This window comes from Xenopus tropicalis, chromosome 1 (assembly GCF_000004195.4).
Source record: "Xenopus tropicalis strain Nigerian chromosome 1, UCB_Xtro_10.0, whole genome shotgun sequence".
Classification (NCBI taxonomy): Eukaryota; Metazoa; Chordata; class Amphibia; order Anura; family Pipidae; genus Xenopus; species Xenopus tropicalis.
Genome location: NC_030677.2, coordinates 184635889 through 184657236, shown reverse-complemented (window position 1 = coordinate 184657236; position 21348 = coordinate 184635889). Strand labels below are relative to the sequence as shown.

At 41.9% G+C, this 21348-nt stretch overlaps 1 protein-coding gene and 1 non-coding gene across 3 annotated transcripts in view; both read right to left on the bottom strand.

Moving 5' to 3' along the window:
- The window catches only part of iqgap2 (IQ motif containing GTPase activating protein 2), a 164929-nt gene extending 153839 nt beyond the window's left edge, over positions 1-11090 (bottom strand). Inside the window, exon 1 of one of the 2 annotated variants that reach the window (XM_031893843.1) lies at positions 10845-11090. In XM_031893843.1, the coding sequence (XP_031749703.1) occupies positions 10845-10890 (46 nt within the window). In that variant the 5' untranslated portion in view covers positions 10891-11090. The remainder of the gene's footprint in view (positions 1-10844) is intronic. The other variant, XM_031893849.1, reaches the window with a different exon arrangement.
- A 6309-nt stretch (positions 11091-17399) lies between these two features.
- LOC116408567 lies at positions 17400-17502 on the bottom strand. The gene has a single exon (XR_004221049.1). It is a non-coding gene; the product is annotated as a U6 spliceosomal RNA (small nuclear RNA).
- Positions 17503-21348: the final 3846 nt, after the last annotated feature.

Genomic DNA, 21348 nt, shown 5'->3' with positions numbered 1-21348 from the left:
TAAAAAAAAAAAAAATCAGCATTCTTCTGCCAAAGAAAGCAAAGTGCACTAAGTATGCAAAAACACCAGGAGGTTAAGTGATTTGTCCAGGGTCACAAGGAGTTGCCTCAGGGAATCAAACCAGGGTCTCTAGCACTCTCACACTTCTAGCAACACTGAAAATGAAAGGGGTCTGTACACATTTAAAATGTGCTATTACACTATACCTTTAAAAACTGTACGTTTGCTTCAGCAGCTCTATAGTTTAAACCACTAAACTATATAGTAGTCATGGGGGGCTGCCATTCATGTACATGCATATCCAGTACAGGGGTAGGCCAATGTTTGCACAGCAAACAACTGATAAGCTGTTTAGAATTCAATTGTTTCAGTACTTAAGTAGAGATAACAGCAGCAGTCAAGTGCCATTCATGGGTATCTTCGGAACTATAGGATGAACTCTCTCGTACAAAATAGTACTACTGCTGGCAGAAATATTTTATTTGATATAAATACAGTATTTTCACATGGTCACCCTGCTGAGCAACACTAGACACAGAAATTGAATTACAACAAGAACACAATAAAATCTAATGTTTGAAGTTTAATAAGTTGATTTCACTTAAAAGTGTTAGGTTTGTTACTTTACAGTTTTAGGGCCTTGGTAGACGGGGAGATTAGTCACCAGCAACAAATCTCCCTTGTTGCAGGCGACTAATCTCCCCGATATGCCTCTCAAGGCAACTTCTGCGATTTTGGAAAATCAACGCGCTGCATATGCCATACCACCGGCGATTTACATTCTCACGGTGGGATGGCATATGCAGCACAGCGATTTCACGAAACCGCGGAAGTTGCCTTGAGAGCCAACTTCGCCGATTGTGGCGCTGTGTATGCCATCCCACCGGCAAGAATGTAAATCGCCGGTGGTATGGCATATGCAGCGCGGCGATTTCCCAAAATCGCAGAAGTTGCCTTGAGAGGCATATCGGGGAGATTAGTCGCCCGCAACAAGGGAGATTTGTTGCAGGCAACTAATCTCCCCAACTACAATGGCCCTAAAGGAGTGCAATCTCTTAACCCAAACCTGGGGCTCATTTATAAGGGCTCTGGTACACGGGGAGATTAGTCGCCCGCGGCAAAACTCCCTGCTCGCGGGCGACTAATCTCCCCGAGTTGCCTTCCCACCGGCGAACATGTAAGTCGCCGGCGGGATGGCAGACGCGGCGGCGCGATTTCGCGCAAATCGCCGAAAAAGACTCACAAGTCTTTTTCGGCGATTTCCCGAAATTGCCTCGCCGCGTCTGCCATCCCGCCGGCGACTTACATGTTCGCCGGTGGGATGGCAGAGGGAAGGCAACTCGGGGAGATTAGTCGCCCGCGAGCAGGGAGTTTTGCCACGGGTGACTAATCTCCCCGTGTACCAGAGCCCTAAACACTGAGCAGGTTTGTAGCAGTGCATTACCCACACAGTTCTACAATCCAGACATGCTGTTCGGTTTGGCAACACACTAGCTCATGTAGGAATCATTTGGCTAAACCAGTGAAATTACTAAATGACACATGCTTCCTTAACTTAAAGGAAAACCAAAGCTTAACAAAGAAGTAGGCTAGAAATGTTGCCCATTATTTTTCGGGGTTCTGTACCAGCCATTTAGGAGTGAAGGTCTGTGCTTCCGACTGCCTTTATTAGCTATCCATTTTTTTTTCTGATTGCCAGCACATGCTCTGAGTAGGGTTGATACTTGGACAGTATTTTACCAGCCAGGCCAGAAAAAATGATGCTTAATGTCAATGCAAAAAATATAAAATTATAGGAAAACCAGTATTTTTCTAGTTCTGAACTGCTGACAGTTACCTGAGCTTAAGTACTGACTATATATAGAATATAAATGTCATAATACAAGGCTGATTAGCAATTAATTCAGATTCACATTACATGTCAGTTACCTGAGTTTAGGTACCGACTTTAAATATACTATATATATATATAACATATAAATGTCGGAATACGAGGCTGATTGGTAATTAATTCAGATTCCTATTACATGTCAGCTCTGAAACCAGTAGGCTCAACTGTGGATTCTGGCAAATGGCTGCTGTAAGATGCCACAGAGAATTAACATTTAATGGGCGGGTGGGGGGCTGTTTCAGCCTCTGTGAAACTGAATTGCAGGGCCTATTTTGAGTCCCAGTCTGGACCTGGAAACAGACAAACCTCATTTTCTACGACGACGCCTAAGCAAAGCTCCTCAACAGCACCTCAGAGGCATACAGAGCATGTGCAGTATCACCGACATGCCTAACGAAATCCAAGATGGTGAGCTCTTGTGCACAACTTCGAAAGCCTGGATCATTATTGTTATTAAAATGCTAACCCTTTAGGCAGATTGCAGGAAAACAGATTGTATAGGTTTGCAGGAAAACAGATTGTTTAGGATTGCAGGAAAACTGATTTGGCTTAAACAAGGTCACTAATAAAACTAAGAGAAGAAAAAATACAAAAAATGGTTTAGCAAATGTCCTAACAATGCAGAGAAAGAAAAACTGCATATTCCATTCAGAGAGATAACATTTAGTGACCAGAACACTAGACTCTTCAATCTGTGAACGGCAGGGTGCACTGACTTCCTCTCATCTTATCTTCCTTCACACCTTGCCCTTTTCATGTCTCATATCTCAAATGTTTAGGGTGTTAGGGTAGGGGCACATGTGGTGGATGATCCACTCTGTGTGTTGTCCACAGACTGAAAAAGCAGATCTGCTCCCATCCTTAGCTCTGTGTAACTAGACAAACAGGCTAGCTGAACGCAGGCTGGACAGTGCCTGAGTGAATTTCGGCCCACAAATGCATACATTTTTAGGCTACTCAGTGTAGCTGACTTTCTGTGGAGCTACAAAAAGCAACAGATAAGAGAGGATCTGCCTTTTTCAGTCTGCATAAAAACACAGGCTGAAAAATGCAGATCAACCACCATGTGTGCTCCTACCCTTCAATTCAGTATCTAACCTCTATGCATTCATGTACATACACCTAATGTTAGCATTACATTATGCATTTTCTCCACTGGCAGAAAACTGACAGCTGAGAAGATGTTGATGTGTGCAGTAACAGCACAGAGTGTAAGTTCTTCAGGGCAGGGACCTGACTGCATTTGTGTATTTAAAGCTCTAGCACTAGTATTTATTCTCACTGTCTAATTTATAATAACTGTAAACCTGTTTGTGTTTAAGTCTTTGTATAGCACTGCATACATGTATGGTACTATATAAATAAATTCAAAACACTGCCCACACAGGGCACATTTTACCAGAATAGTATTTTCTGGCCAAAATCCTCCCCATATGCACAGTGACAGGTAGATTCCATTCATGCCTGTTACTAAGGCTTCTCACTGCCAGTCTACATTTACCTGGAAGTTAGAGTCTCTATTATCTACAGTTTAAAAGTTTTCTATATTGCCTTCATAATATAGGCATCCCTTGTGTATTTGAAAATACAGATATACTTTCCAGTGAGGCACAATCCTGTTTAACGTCCCCTTTTCAATGGGGTCTAGACAACTATAACAACCAATCAGGGGGAAGCATTTACCAATCACCTGTTTGAAACTCCTTATTGGTTACTATATCTGGGCAAACTATGCACCTTTTATTTACATGCCCAGTCTTAAAACTCCTGTTCCACGTGTTAGGTTTTTATGTCACTATCCTAATGATGCTAAATTTGGGGCTCATCGTTACATTTCAGCGGTATGCATGACACAAACTAGACCACAGAGGAGAAAAAGGAAGTCTTAGGTCATGTGACCTAGAGAACAGGAAGTGGTCTGACTATGGCAAGTCCTGAATTGTCTCCTGCTTGGTGTTTACACTTCCTGCTTTAATCTCGGCTGTGCCTTTACATCATTGTTCAAATCCCTAAACTGGGATAAGGAGGAGGGCACCGATCTCATAACAGCATCTAAAGAATGTGCAGGAGAAAAGCCTTTGTGCTTCTCTGCAGGGAATATAACAAGTCACTTGTCATTTCAAGTCCTTGTTCCTAGTTAACTATTAACAATGTTCAAAGGCGTTGTACTGATAAGCAACTTTGGCACCAGAGAATACAAAGCAATAAAAAATAGATTTTCTCCCTTGGACAGTGTAGAAGTTGTAAGCAAACATCAGTGCAGCCATTAACCAATTTTTGGCCTGTTGGCAGCAAGCATCTTGATGTTGCTGAACTATAGCAGTATCACAGTTGCTGAGAAATGCACCCCAATTTAGGGATCCTTGTTGTGAGCACTGAAGGAAGGGGAAATGACCAAGATCTCCCAGTGTGCCCTACCATTATGGGCAACAAGTTGGAGGAACTTACAACCTAAAGTAATGCTTATATCAGGGATCCCCAACCTTTTATACCCGTGAGCCACATTCAAATGTAAAAAGACTTGGGGAGCAACACAAGCATAAAACATGTTCCTGGGATGCCAAATAAGGGCTGTTATTGGCTATTGGATAGACCCTATATGGACTGGCAGCCAACATAACGTTCTGTTTGGCAGTACATCTGGTTTTTATACAACCAAAACTTGCCTCCAAGTCATGAATTCAAAAATAAGCACCTGCTTTGAGGCCACTGGGAGCAACATCCAAGGGGTTGGAGAGCAACATGTTGCTCACGAGCCACTGGTTGGGGACCACTGGCTTATATTATGCTGAGATGCTGTACAACATTTCAGTAGACACTTCTTTGGTACCGGTTACAACCTTTAGGACACTGGCACAAGAGTTTTCAATTGGCGCCGTCATCTCAGAATTACAAAAATCAAAGACCAATCGTTGCACCATTCAGTTCCCCTCTACTTGGAAAAGAAATGAGCTGCAACAAACAGTTGTGCCAGCAGGCAGGTATCACTGTGGAACAGAGAAGTCAGAGCTTCCTAATGATGCCCAACTAATGGCACAAGTGTCTGCCACGGACAGCACGTTCCACAATTAGGTTAATAGGAAGATGCTGCTGGCAGAGAAGGCTATTTTGATCATTCCAGGTCTGCAGCAAAAAAAGCATATGCTACTGCCCTTAAAGCCAGTTCTGCATAACTAATAATTGTGGATGGAAGATGAAAAAAATGCCTTTTAAGGATTAAAATAGTAACACAAATGTGTATATATATATATATATATATATATATATATATATATATATATATATACACATTCAATACATTCAAAGCTTACTTTAGTCTTAATAAGCCTGTATGTTGTGTGTGCTTTCTGATTTATTGGGAAGGGGAGAGGAAGAGGACGGGGCCTGATGCTTTTCTCATTAACTGCACATAGAGTTATGAAGTTTTCCCAGATATGCAGGAAGTATTAATCTTCACATACATGTGGGTGCCACTGTCGTACAACAGAGTCATGACCACCTCGACCCTGCAGGTGTTTTACACTAGGATGTTTAAGCTTGAATGCTGTCAGGGGATTCTGTAATTGATAGCCTGAAGTTTGAAGGATGAACATGTTAGCTTTGGGCCACGTGAACATTAGACCCCGGTCCACTTCTGCATCTGCCCAAAATAATATTTGCAAGTTTCATTCAGCTGAAAGCAGTATCTTCTCACAAGGCACATCCCCATGTAGTATGTGAGACAGCTGGATACTATACATTTCCATGTGGTTAAGGAAAATGTAATTCTTGATGCAACTAAAGGTGTCCATACATGGGCAAATATAAGCTGCTGATTATGGGGAACCCCAACGGGCCTATCTGGATGAAAATTAGCCAGATGTCGATTAGCCAGATGCAGTCTTCGCTCTGATGGTTCCTACTGTATTTTCTTCAGTGTAATCCGATCATTTGGCACAAGGGCAAAACAATTGGATTTCTCCAATATCGCCCACCATAGGGGTGCATATCAGTAGAAAGATCCACTTGTTTAGGGACCCCGCCAAATGAGTGGATCTAATAGTGGATGGCCACCTTTAGTGCAGAATGTTGTACAACACACAGTGGGTCAAAGCAACTAAGAATGTGAAGCCATAAAAATATCCAGTTAGTAGGGCTAGGCGTTCGCATGAAAAGAGCGCAGATGTGCATGAGCTCATAAACATGGTTTTACACAGGCAATTAATCTCATCATTTGCACTGAAGCTATGTGTTTTTCTTAAGGGATAACAGTATGACTTTAATCCCTTGTGATTTGTCACCTGTGAATTGTTTTGAACTTTGATTTCTTTCAGGAGGATTAAAACTTCTAAAAACACACCAAATTCTCTGATATATACTATACCTGCACCAATTTCAACCCATAGATGCCCTGACCGACATGGACTTCGACAAATTACATTTTGAACCCTGCCCAACTGGCAAGCCAGCTGATATCCATGGCACATAGATATTAGATGGCATCTTCTGCTTCACATACATGTACTAAAATTATACAAAGACATTATACATGTATGGCCAGCTTAATGTTCTAGCGAGAATGATTGGCTACTGGCTGTTTACTACATTATGTCCCACAGATACCACTTTTTATGGGTGTGACAGTCACTATCCATCTCTCGCTGAAACGCTGAATAAAACACTTTCTTCACTTTTAATAAAAGCCCTGTGAGTGTGTTATTTTATGCTTATTAACAATGCCATTATTAAACCCCACCCAGGCATCATTTTTTGTTTTCTGTGTGCGCCACTTTTAACTTTTGATATATATATATGAACGTGTAGTATATCTTCATTAACATACTAACAGTATGAGTAGTGAAGACAGCATGACACTCATATCAAAAGCAGCCCCCCTGATGCCCCATGGTTTCTATCAGAACTTTGGTCAGAACAGTTAGAAAAGTGACACCCAAAACCACTTCCTGCCTGTAGCATGATTGCATGCATAGAAATCACCACACGTGCTCCACTGTCACACTGCTATAATCAGTTACATGCCTAATAATCTACTGTATAAATACTTTGCTGGATCTCAGTACAAGTCTGGGTATCATGTACACGTATGGCTTCTGCTGCAAGGTACGGTTTGAACAAACCATGTTCCGGATGCATGTGTTCTCCCAAGTGTCACAGCCTGGAAGCTGTAAATATTCTGCAGCACTATTACAGCTCTTTCTCTATGGTTCTGTGGAACTGGGGAGAGGGGAAACTACAGAACTACCGTTACAATAAAAAATTACTGTTTGCCTTTAAAATAAAGGCTGGGGCTGGAAATTGCTGTGTGCTTCCTTAATCTTGGGTCACTTTGGCAGTTACCACTCTCCAGTAAGTAATGGGTCAGCAGGGTAAATCTTGAATCACTAACAGGATAATTTCATATTTTGAGGGGCAAATGGTGCTGCAGCCTCGCAGATCCTGTCTGCCACTTGCTATTCTCTGCACTGGTGGTTTCCACTTATGAAACAAGGAAAAAGCCAACTGATTAATGGCTATGACACACAGGGCCACCTGCATTAAATTATGTGCAACAACATCCAAAATGCTGTAATGTTAATTGACGTTACAAATTACTCAAATCCCATAATTGTGTGAAATTCGATAATTTAAATGATTTTCACTGTGGGTAACAGCACAGCATCTCAGACACTGTGCCTTAATACACCTGTCTTGGCTTAAAGAGAACTGCCTAGTGCTACTTGGTTTTAAGGGTCTGAATCAGAAGTGCATTAAGGGACAAATACTGCCATCAATTGCAGTTATATTTATAAATTACTTTAATACTGCTGAAAACGTCAATGCGAAAATGTTTAAAACTAAAGACACAGATAAAAAGCATAAAGGTACATTGTGCAAGTACTAACACTTAATTTAGTTGCATGGTGCAAACAGCTACAATAGTTCCAGTGCAGCCACACTGCATGCATCTAAATACACTATTAATTGCCCATTCAACATGTATAACAGTACTGTTCTAAATGACTGGGGTAGGAACCCCATTTATGCTCAACCGGCTCTATAGTTATAAGTTGTTGTGAGAAAGACTCTACTAGTATTAGAAGTAATATAGCAACTTTCCTTGCTCATATTTCATGGCCCCAGGTCACAGTTCTGGAAATCAGGCATCATTATGAGGTATTTCTCTAGGAGGACCATGAGGGGCTACACCAAATGTTTGTGTTTGGGATTGTGTTGAATACAGACAGCCATTGCTTGCACAGATTAAACCTGCCTGTCTCATCTCAGGATGTCACTGACAGACATACAATAACAGGGATAACTCCCAAGCCCTGACAGGATACAACTTCTGGACATCTGATTAACATACACCACTCTCATCCTAAGTCTCTACTGTATATACACACTGCAATGAAGACTAAAATCAGCTGCGGAACAATGTCTGCATGAATGGGCTGCTGGGAGCCATAAATTGATCAGCCACGATGACGTGACAGCAGTGTGCAGATATCACAGACCCAAACTGAAAACAACTTCCCTTGTCAAAAGTGAGCACATCAGCATAACCGCAGCGCTGGCTCAGAGCGCCAAGATAGGTGGGCACGTGTGCAAGCACAGCCACTATCTACCCTTGTGGTCTCACTCTCGCCAAGCAGCACTTTTTAAGAACTTATCATCCTCAGCAGATACTTCAGAGAGATATGGTGCAAACTGATTCCGGCTCGGCTTAATGACTTATCAGAACCACCATATGGACTGAGTGTCACATCAAAATGCATCAAAGTATTTATAACATACCACTGTGTGTATATACCATCAGGTTATACCATCAGTTAGGTAACCTTTAAATATAGACCATTTAGTATGTCTTCTTCTGCCTCTTTCAGAAGGGGGGGGGGGGGGTCACTGTCCCCAGCAGCCAAAAAACACTGTTCTGTGGGGCTACATTTTTACTGTTATTGTTACATATGTTCTTCTATTCATCTTCCAGTCTCTCATTCAAACTGGTCTGGTTGCCAAGGTAAATTGGACCCTGGTAACCATACAGCTGTTGAAATTTAAAAAAAAAACCCAAAAAGCTAATTTCAAAAACTGCAAATAAAATAACAAAATGAAAACCAGTTGCAAAGTATCTCAAAATATCACTGTCTACATTTTATTAAAAGTTAATTTAAAGGTGAACTACACATTTAAAATCTAATTTTATTGCTCTACAAAACCCTTGGTTAGGAAATGTATCAATATTATAACAATCAGGGCAGTGCAACTGGAGGATGTGGCCCATCAAGAAGTTTTTTTGGGATTCCAGCATGCCTAAGAATTTCAGATCTCTATCCATTGAGTATCTGTTTTATTAGGCCTCCAGATATGTGAAATTACAATAACTGGCCCACATCAGTAGCATACATAGACGGTTAAGGGCACCATTACCTAATTTTACACTGGGGCCTCTTGACAGACTTCACCAGGTCACTGTGGTGTCTTTTTTCAGCCTTATCGACTGTATTACTGTGTCACACGTCTAGCTATGCATGTATCACAAGACATGAAGTTATTCTATAAAACTGCCACTAAATGGGATATACATTTAGAATGAAGCCATGAAGAATAGGTTCTTTAACAGGGAACTTGTAGTTTTTCCCTTTCTGGCTAACAACATATCATGGAATCCTTTCAATTCAAATATAAGTAAACATAGCAAGTTAACATTCATTGCCTTTTAACAAAATATTCAATATGGGTAGTTGCCCTTTGCTAACTGGGTCGCATATATTGAAAACCAATACAACATTATGCATTGACAGATGTGGGGCAGTGAATTGCTCCAGACTAAATCCAGCAGAGCAAGGCCTTTGCTACAAGGGCTGGGCTAAAGTTTGATTTTACACCCAGAGGGGAGGAACATAACCTGGTCAAGGTACATTCAAGGACAGTACTACCCAGACGGAACTTCAGTGCCCTGCAGATTATAATTTGGCGCCAGACACAGCGGAAGTCCTTCTCTTAAAGAAATTCAGTCACTTATTTCATTTTACCGCCATCATTCACGTGTGACAGGGTTCAGCACTTTTGGCAATGAAAGAGTTATTTGGTTGGCCCACTGAGATTGCAGTACCAAAAAGCCAGTAAGTAACAGTAAGCCAATCACATGCAGGACTACCAGTGTTTTAAATAGAATATCTAGCAAAAAAAATTGCATTGTATGCATAGTGTCAAATGATATAATGCGAAAGTGGGCAGTGACAGGGGTAACTGCCATGGGCCGAGCATGTGGAACTACTCCTCAATAGGAGGGTCAATACTGTAATTACATTATACAATTACAATATATCTAATTACATTATTGTAAACAGCTGTGATTTATACCCACATATCACCATTAAACATGGCTGGGAATCCTTATTTGCATCAGTGTCAGATACACCCTCTGCTGCCTCACAGAATAGAACTGGGCACCCACTCAGTTCTCCCTTATAGGGTGCATTGGTGCTGCTTAGAAAGTTGCCGAGTAGCAATAAACCCATATGTTACAGGTGAGAAGAATGTGTAAGCGCAGTGCTGACTCTGCCCCATTCAAAATAATGCAGCCCTGCAGCTCTTGTAGAACTAAAACCCCCTGGAATCTCAAAGGTTTATCAACAACCACTGGAAAATCACAGGTTAAACATCCCTGGGTTAGACAGTGTTGAGAAACTACAACCTGGAGCTTTGCAGAACTTCCAGCACCCCTCCCACTGGGAAAGCTGGGGAGAGTTGCAGTCCCCACTGCAGAGTCTGACCCCATGCCTATTACAGATGCCAGACCATCCCTTTAAACCTGTAGCCTAATAGCTGGCTCTGGTTGGTGTCAGTTGCATGGAAACCAGTGCAGCTGAGCAGATTAGCAATGAGCCATGCAGCATGTGTACATAAGCTAGGTGCTCAGAGATGGACTGGCCCCATGCTGCAGGTGTGAAGGTGAAAGCAGAGCACTCACAGCCATATCTGGGTCGGAGCAGCGGGGAGACCTCCTCATGGTGCATCCTGTTGCGCTCTCTGCCAGGCACAACTTCTCCTCTCTGCGGCGTGTAGATCCCAAGCCCCTCTCAGCGCGCCCAGTCGCTCTCCCACAAGTCGCTCAGCCCGTGTGCCCCTCTCAGCTCCGCGCCTGTTGCTGTGTGTAACCCTGTCACTGTGTGTCTCTCCTCCCTCTCCCCTCTGCCTGCACTCCCCTCCCCGCCGTGCTCTCTCCCTCTCTCCGGCACACTAACCTACCAGCGCCACCTAGCTGCCCATTCGCTCTCATTCACGCCGATTTGCGTTGGTTTTCTCACTTATTTTACTTCAAGCCCCCCCACTTAGAAGTGCAACAATTAGGCTGAGACCCCCTTTTTAAGTCATAATATCATTGATATATGGAAACGCTGTGTGGACCATTAGTCATAGTTTTAACTGTATGTAGAGCAGCAATTGCCCCAAAACACAGTCATAAAGAAAGACCATCAGGCTAATCTCTCAGAGTGGGGGCAAATTCTGCAAATCTAGCACTAAGGCTGATGTCCCACAAAGCAAGTTAGTAGATGCGATAGATCTCTGCTACCAGGTGACTAATCTCCCTGAAATGCCTTTCCACTTGCAACAATAGAAGTCACAGATGGAAAGGCCTACCCATTGCTTTGGCTTTCCAAATGAGGGGCAGGCCAAGCCGACCGGGCACCCTAGGCAACCCAGTCAGCCACCTTGCCCCTGCACCCCCCCCCTTGCATGCGCAGTTCCATCAAACGGTGAGGGGGGGAGGAGGTGCAGGGGCAAGGGGGGAATCTTTGCCCCCACTGTGTAATGTCTACCAGAGGGGGCAATGAGAAGGGAACGCAGGCTAGAGGTAGGCAGGAGAGGCCCCCCAATCGTTGCTTCTTCCTACCCCTAGTTCCGGCCCTGTTCCAAATTTACGCATAATAATTTAAGTTACCTGGAGGAGGAAACTTTACGTGACTTCAGAGAGCCGAAGCAATGCCTTTCTACTGGTGACTCCTATTGTTGCTGATGGAGAGGCATTTCAGAACGATAGCAGCAGGGTCGGACTGGGGGGTGCAGGGCCCAGCCAGCCGTGTCCCCTACCCCCCCCAGGGGCCCCCCTAACCCCCCCCCGCAGGGCCCCCACCCGACGTCCTCCCCAGGCGCGTATAAATTGAATGCGACAGGGGAGGAACAGTCAGTTAGGGGAGCGCCAGCAAGGGTCGGACTGGGCAGCCGGGGCCCACCGGGATTTTTCCCGGTGGCCCAGTCCGACCCTGGATAGCAGAGATCAATCATGAGCGACTAACTCGCTCTTTGGGACATTAGCCTAAGGGCTCCCTGTCCAAGGCTCTGAGTGTTACATGACCCACAGTTTGGGAACCAGTAATTAATGGTGCCAGTGTCACACTTGAAGGGTTATTTACTATTGCAATTGCGGTTGTGCAAAAATAAAATAAATGTTGCATGTATCCACCCCTTTATAAAAATTATTTGTGTCTAAACACGCTCTTTACATTTCCATATCAGGCCCTGACTGGCAATTTGTGGGAGCTGGCAAATGCCAGAGGGGCTGCTGTAAGATGCCACAGACAGTCACTATTAATTGGGCTGGGGGGGGGCTGTTTGGGCCTATGTGTACATGAAATGTCAGGGCCTATTTTGAATCCCAGTCAAGGCCTGTTGCATATAGTTGCATTAAGCACATTGCGTTTGTCCAGTCTACTCTGATTAATCATGTGCAAATGTGCCTATAAATACTGGGGAATCCTGGGGCTACACAATGAGACAGTGCCACTACCAACATGGCAGTAATTCCAGGGTTCCCAAAATGCATGACCTCAAAAGCCGCAGCAGTCTTGCACTCCAAGATTTACACATGAATGCGATTTGTAAAAGTGCACACCAGCATAGCATTCATTTTGAGCATTGCATTAATTTGGATGCATCTGGTGCAACTGGGGGAAAATGCTACATTAAGAATAAAAAAACACAGCAGTTTGCATCCAAAAGTTGCTGTTTTTAAATGCACTATGTTTGCCCCTTTAAATATTTTCTCAGCTGGCAGAAAAGCTCGGGCAAAGAAAATATGCTCTTCTAATGCCACAGAATGGCTTTAGGGCTTTAGGGCTTTAGGGGGTGTTCCAGGATTTGTGTGCCCCCCCCCCCCTCCCTGCATCACCAGAGCCCTCTCTCCTTCAATTCTGGCCCTCTCCTCACATTGGGGCTTGTACCTTGTGTATCCACAGCAACAGTAATTCCTTTAAAGTGTCTGATAAACTGCTAGTAACATACTCCGTTGCCAACTCAACTGTTCCTAAATTAAATGGACCCTGACATTGTCTCACATTTGCCTTTAGAGCTTACAATATATGGTCACTAAGCACAAAAAGGTTAAATTGGAAATCTATCTCACAGTATGATGTAGGCATAGAGACTTGGCTGGGAAATGCTGGGCCTGAGAAACTGGAGCCTTTTCAGCCTACCTCTATATTTTTTGTGTGTGTCGTTTTTTTAATGATTTGCCTTTCTATGCTGACACTCTGCAATATGAAACTAAAATGCTGTTTGACTGTCTGGCAACCAGAAATCACATTTTTGGCCAGACTGTTTTAACCATAATTAATAATATTTTTTTTTATTATTCAGCTTTTTATTCAGATCCTGTTCTATGTATCTGGTGTTAGATCAACTGCCTGGCTGGTGGGGTAAATGGAATGTAGCAAAAGGATAGAATCCTATTTGGTTTGTTGCATCAGAAAATGTGAAACTACAACAAAACTATTACAAATAAAGACAAGTTGCAGACATAGAATATTAAGGTCTACTGGTAATTAAAAGTTCATTTTCAATGGACTTAATCATGGGGGTGGGGTTCCAAATGTTAGGCACCCCCCAGTGATTGTAATTACCAGGCCTGGATTTGTGGTGAGGCTAAAATAAATTTAGGGGAGGCATCCCTTTGCACCTACAAATTGGTCCTGCTCTCTAAAGCAGTCCTGACCCCCATAATGGCAGCCTAGAATTGCATATGTGGGATCTACTCTTTGGCGACCCATGTTACAGATAGCACTGAATTACAGCAATTCGAAAATGCCAAAAATATTGTGACATGTGCAACTTTTTTGACACGTTACTTTTTGGACGCCACAGTGACTTTTTTCCCACTTTTTTTCCTCATAGTAGTGGCAGATACAATCTGCTGACAGGTTATTTTTGCCAGAAAATGGAAATTTACGCAATAATAATGTGTTCTGCCTATTGCTATATTTGTATTTTAAATTTCACATGGTGCATGATCACAGCTTTTTTACATTAACTGAATCTTTTTGTACTTAAAGTAATATCAATAGAAAGCAAAAGGGGTAATTTATTCTCACAGAGCAAGGGAAGATAATTAGCTATCTATAATGAGTGTTTTGTTCCCCTACTTGTGCATTCAGGTATAATAAATAAGGAGGTGTTAATTTTATATATTAGTGAATTATATAGAATGTAAAGAAGGTTAGAATCTGATAGGCATTTTTAATACAAGTATAAACAAAGATTCTGTATTTCAATATTTGTGTTTTTCTTTTGTGTTTAATAGATAAATCTACACTTTAATGGTTATAGGTATACAATATCTAAAGCATCATCAGAGGGCTAACTAGAATGAGATTTTTATAACTGGGCTCTTACACACTACACTTTCTGCCAGCAGAGATAATACTAGATGTGAGCCTAAAGATGGCCATACATGATAAGATTCTCTCTTTTGGCAAATCTTTCCCCCATATGCCCACCTTGGAGCACTCATGGGACTTAAATTATGTGCAAAACTCCAATGGTGTAATTAGGGTGGCCATACACTGTAAGATCCACTCATTTGGCAAGGACACAGAGGACCTATATTAAGACCCCATGGCCAAGAAAAATAAGAAGAGAAAAAGGGAAGAAAAGAAGCAGTTAAAATAGATATAAATAAGAAAAAATAAGAAGAGGAAGTAAGTAAGTGACCAACACATACAGAGCCTTCAGCACAGCCCTAAGTTAGCAGAATGGCAGCATATGTAACACCGCAGTGTCATGCTGTTATCCTGGGAAACAAAATATATAATCAGCCTCCTTAACGGTGAAGACACATGGAACTACTTAGTAGCAACTACTTGTCACAGCTACTAAATGCCAGAAAATGCCCTGCCATAGACAATAGTGAGAATTACCTCTGCTAAAACAGACATAGAGACAATTATCAGTAAATTATCGGAATTGTATATTTTTGTAGCTGTGACAAGTAGCTGAAACTAGTAGCTCCATGTGTTTTCACCCTAAAGGAAACAGCCGCAAGGGCAGACAGCAGCACTATACTTGGTGTACAAACTGTGTAGTTATCATGAATATCCATGCTGATCAGTGGGGGCACCCTAAAGCACAAATTACTTTGCATGACAAAGGTTCCACAAACTGGGGACCATATTATGCAGCATACTTAAGGCCTAGATAGATGGCAATGCCCCAGCAAATTAGTAGTGGCATACTCATGGCTCATACAGGTGGCAATGCCCCAGCACGATAGTAGTGGCTTACTCATGGCTCATACAGGTGGCAATACCCCAGCACATTAGTAGTGGCATACTCATGGCTCATACAGGTGGCAATGCCCCAGCACATTAGTAGTGGCATACTCATGGCTCATACAGGTGGCAATGCCCCAGCACGATAGTAGAGGCATACTCATGGCTCATACAGGTGGCAATACCCCAGCACATTAGTAGTGGCATACTCATGGCTCATACAGGTGGCAATGCCCCAGCACATTAGTAGTGGCATACTCATGGCTCATACAGGTGGCAATGCCCTGGCACATTAGTAGTGGCATGCTCATGGCTCATACAGACGGCAATACCCCAGCACATTAGTAGTGGCATGCTCATGGCTCAGACAAGCAGCAGTTCCCTGGCACAATAGCAACAAAGAAGCTTTATCACAGGGAGATAAAAGCAATGGATGAAGGACAGGTTAGCCCATTACTGGAGGTGTTTATATATATATATATATATATATATATATATATATATATATATAAAATATAGTACAAGCAACATATAGTGTGGTACCCAGTGGCCAGCCTTACCCAAGAAGTAAGCTCATCCTTATTACCTGTCCATATAAGGAATAAGTCATCAATGTACAGCCCGTATAACCAAATGTTGTTATGAGTGAGATGGTCTGACTCATACTGAAGCATGTACAGACTGGCATAGCTGGGTGCAACATTTGATCCCATGGTGGTACCGGTTACTTCACAACATAAAGTCATTTCTTTTAAGCACCAATTCCAAAAGTTCACAAACAAAATCAATGGACATGGAATCGATGATGTCTTAATAAAGGTCCTTTGTGTAGGACCGAAATGTCGACTTACACCAGGGATCCCCAACCTTTTTAAACTGTGAGCCACTATCAAATGTAAAAAGAGCATGTTGCCCTTTTTGGCAGTACTTGCTTCCAAGCCAGGGACCTAAAAATAAGCACCTACTTTAAGGCTTCTGGTAACAAAACCCAAGGGGTTGGTGAGCAACATATTGCTCACAAGCCACTGGTTGGGGATCACTGACACCATTAAATTTTCCTCACTCAACATCTTTATTCACCTATTAGTTTTATGTGCATGCTAGCATCTATCCTTCCATCCATTTTTCCTCTTTGTTCCCCTTTAGAAATTGAGAATGACTATGAAGTAGGCCAAATATTCATATATAGATAACATATGTATAGATCTATATCTTGAGAAGTGTCCACAAGAGGGTGGAAACGTCGACCCACTAATAAAGTTTGTTATTCTGAGATTGCTGATATATTTTTGTATTAATTGGCATTAAACTAGAACTTGGTATCCAGGTCATGAGCTCTATTGGTGTGTGCCCTCTACAACATGCGATATATATATATATATATATATGGAAAAAATGTCAGCACACTTAGGGGCTGATTTACTTACCCACGAACGGGTCGAATGGAGTCCGATTGCGTTTTTTTCGTAATGATCGGTATTTTGCGATTTTTTCGTATGTTTTGCGATTTTTTCGGATTCTTTACGAATTTTTCGTTACCAATACGATTTTTGCGTAAAAACGCGAGTTTTCCTATCCATTACGAAAGTTGCGTAAAAAGTTGCGCATTTTTCGTAGAGTTAAAACTTACGCGAAAAGTTGCGCATTTTTCGTAGCGTTAAGTTTTAACGCTACGAAAAATGCGCAACTTTTCGCGTAAGTTTTAACGCTACGAAAAATGCGCAACTTTTTACGCAACTTTCGTAATGGATACGAAAAACTCGCGTTTTTACGCAAAAATCGTATTGGTAACGAAAAATTCGTACAGAGTCCGAAAAAATCGCAAAACATACGAAAAAGTCGCAAAATGTTCGTTTTCAAGTCGGAACTTTTCCAATTCGGGTCGGATTCGTGGGTTAGTAAATCAGCCCCTTAGGGTTTATCACATAAAGTCAAAACAACATAAAGACTGTTATAATGCAAGCGGTGAGAGTTTAATACCAAAACATATGGAACGCTTCACGAATTTGCGTGTCATCCTTGCGCAGGGGCCATGCTAATCTTCTCTGTATCGTTCCAATTTTAGTATATGTGCTGCCGAAGCGTTCCATATGTTTTGGTATTAAACTCTCACCGCTTGCATTATAACAGTCTTTATGTTGTTTTGACTTTATATGATAAACCCTAAGGGGCTGATTTACTAACCCACGAATCCGACCCGAATTGGAAAAGTTCCGACTTGAAAACGAACATTTTGCGACTTTTTCGTATGTTTTGCGATTTTTTCGGATTCTTTACGAATTTTTCGTTACCAATACGATTTTTGCGTAAAAACGCGAGTTTTTCGTATCCATTACGAAAGTTGCGTAAAATGTTGCGCATTTTTCGTAGCGTTAAAACTTAAAAGGTGCAAAGTTTCGCGTAAGTTTTAACGCTACGAAAAATGCGCAACTTTTCGCGTAAGTTTTAACGCTACGAAAAATGCGCAACTTTTTACGCAACTTTCGTAATGGATACGAAAAACTCGCGTTTTTACGCAAAAATCGTATTGTAACGAAAAATTCGTAAAGAATCCGAAAAAATCGCAAAACATACGAAAAAGTCGCAAAATACCGATCATTACGAAAAAAACGCAATCGGACTCATTTCGACCCGTTCGTGGGTAAGTAAATCAGCCCCTAAGTGTGCTGACATTTTTTCCATGTAAAAATTTTTTTGCTCTAGCACCTAGGTATAGTAACTTTTGGTGTGCTTCCCATTTTGGACTCTATATATATATATATATACAATATATACATTATATTTGTATGTACATATTTTTACTTCATAAAACTATAATAACCAAAATGCACAAACTACCAAATTAAAGTACAGAACTAATTAATTACTTACCAGTAAATACAAAATGACAAAAATATGGCTAAGGACAAAGGACAGAGTACAAGACAAAAGCAGGGCTGTCCTCAGGTCTCGCCACTGTAGGCATGCCCTCACCCCAGTGCAGCTGTTTGGAAAGCACTATACCAGTCCTGTATGGATAACTAATAGTGATGAGTGAATTTTTTCGCCAGGCATGGATTCACAGCGAATTTACGCATTTTGCCATTGATGAATTGTTTTCCAAAACCTCTGCGAAAATAAGTTGTGGAAAAATTTGGTGTTTGTCAAAAAAAGTTGTGTCAAATTAGGCGCTTTCGTATCACATAAAAAGACGCGGTCAACAAAAAAAGACATGGGTGACATTTTTCACTGTTTTGCAGTTTTTCTTGTTATTTTGTGAATTTTACGGTGAAGCGAAACGAGACAGATTCGCTCATCACTAATAACTAATAATGAAGGTAGTGTTTAGTTGTAATGGAATGTGAATGTTAGTTGTTTAGTACCTACCTTTATAACTGAGATTCATGAATTTTACTAATTCACACTGGAGAGCCTAAAAAACTCTCACTGGTCTCTCACACGTCTCATTGGTTAGCAAGTTTTATGTGCTATATTAGTATATACTAATGATCACCAACCAGGGACTCGGGGGCAACATGTTACTCACCAACCCCTTGAATGTTGCTCTCAGTGCCCCCAAACCAGGGAGTTATTTTTGAATTCCTGACTTGGTGGTAAGTTTTCCTTGAATAAAAACAAGATTTACTACCAAATAAAGCCCCCTGTAAGCTGATAGTGTGCATAGAGGCCCCTAATAGCCAATCTTAGCCCTTATTTGGCACCTCCATGAACTTTTATGATGCTTGTATTGCTCTCCAAGTCTTTTTACATTTGACTGTGTCTCACAAATCTGAAAGGTTGAGGACCCCAGGTATATACCAAGCTAATAAAAATCTAATATCTGTCCTTGCATGCACCTGTCTTAACAAAATACAGTGCTAAACAGAGATAATGAAAGTTTGTCCCCTGCATTCTCTTTTGTCATGCCTTATCTACACACTATACTATATATGGCCACTTGGGTTGTTGATGAACCACAGTAATCCTCCTTGCCTCCTACAAACACTCATTCGGCATTCTCAAATCAAAGAAACCTCTTCCTCCAAAACACAAAACAAGCTAAAGCTTGCTTTTAATGCATAATTAGTGTACATTTTGAGACAATGGTACAATTGAGTTGTTAACAAAATGTTCTTGTTGAAGTTTAAACAATTCTATCCTGCTAAACAAATAAAGGATGTATATATTACAAATACTACTCGGAATACCCACAAAACTGCATTCTTTCTAACAGCTGTAAGCATGGGATATATACAAATCTGAGCAATAAAGTATGTTGATTTTGGAAAGTTAAAACAGGAATATCATTTTTTCATGTTTTATAAATACTTTTTATGGGTTGGGGTGGTGGGGACAACAAAGAACAATCTGCAGGTAATGGCACAGTGACAGTTTTTCTGCCGGCTTATTTCAGCCCATTGAGAAATGCCTGATACCACCTTGCTTGCTGGTGACAGGCCCACATGCTATAGCATAGGCTGCTATGACTCTTTTAAACTCATTTAAACTTTGCCAATAGAAACTGGAGCCCAGGAAATGTAATTGTTGTTGGATATATTTTGGTGAGATAAGAGCAAAAGGTAGACAGTAAGCATTTATTTGTATGCCATTTCTACAACTGTAAAATTTCCCATAATCTTGCAGTTTGCACCTTGCCAGGGCTTGGTAAATGAGGCCCTCTGTGTCATTCAGTCATTATATTTTGCCCTTAAAAGAATTGCCACAGGTCTCTGTACTCCTTTTCAGAGCTCAGAAACCTGTGGTTGCCCTGAATAATATAGCACTAATTTTGTTAAACAATGCTATATTCATGAGGGATGGGGGTGGCACATAGGGATCGGGTTGCCAACTTACCCAGCAGTGAAAGTTGGACAAAGGGGGTGAGCGATGATGTTGATGGGTGGGCTGATGACATCAGGTGTGATAATGATGTTGGGGGCAGGACTGTGGATATTGAAGGGTGGATCTGGTGACACTGGGGACAGGCTATGGCAGTGTTTTTCAACCTTTTTTGGGCAAAGGCACACTTGTTTCATGAAAAAAATCACGAGGCACACCACCATTAGAAAATGTTAAAAAATTTAACTCTGTGCCCAGCAGCAGTGCCCCCCTAGTACATTGGTGCCCAGCAGCAGTGCCCCCCTAGTACATTGGTGCCAAGGGCAGTGCCCCCCTAGTACATTGGTGCCCAGCAGCAGTGCCCCCCTAGTACATTGGTGCCCTGCCTACGGCACACCAGGCAACATCTCGCGGCACACTAGTGTGCCGCGGAACAGTGGTTGAAAAACGCTGGGCTATGGCATTACACACAACAAAATAAATTTGGGACAGGCCTGTCCAGCACTTCCTGCAACATTTCCTGGAGTGCAAGTGTTTGTTAGGCTGCTTTAGCAGTATATGGTTTCATGCACACAACCTTTGCATGGGGCACTTAACTCTCCAACTGTAGTTTATTGGACCCCTGAATTTCTTAATTGTGATCAAATTCAAACTCTTTCTTTGGCAAGGCCCCACAACATACCTTCAGTCCCATCACTTACCTGATAGCCTGGGCCAGTGCTCCACTTAGGAGAAAACTGCACCAGTCCAGGGTACTTCTGAGTGGCACCAGGGAGCAGTCCTCTTCCTGCTTCCTCCTGTTTTGGGCCCAGTAGGCATACACAGTAAAAAGCTGAACTTTAATCCAGAAGCTGGCTTTTTTTACTCTGCTGCACATGCATCGGCCTGGGGTCATTGAAGAATGAAGAACATGATTGCTCCATGGTGCTCAGTCAGAAATGCCCCAGGTTGGTGCAGTTTTTTTCTAACAGTAGCACCGGCCCTGGGTATCAAGTAAATGATTTTAATCACTTGGGACATCATTTGACATTTTAAGGTAGGGTTTCCAGATCACTTGAAATTTCAGCAGCATGTCTAATAAATGCATGTTGGAGCAGTGCAGCTATTCTGTCT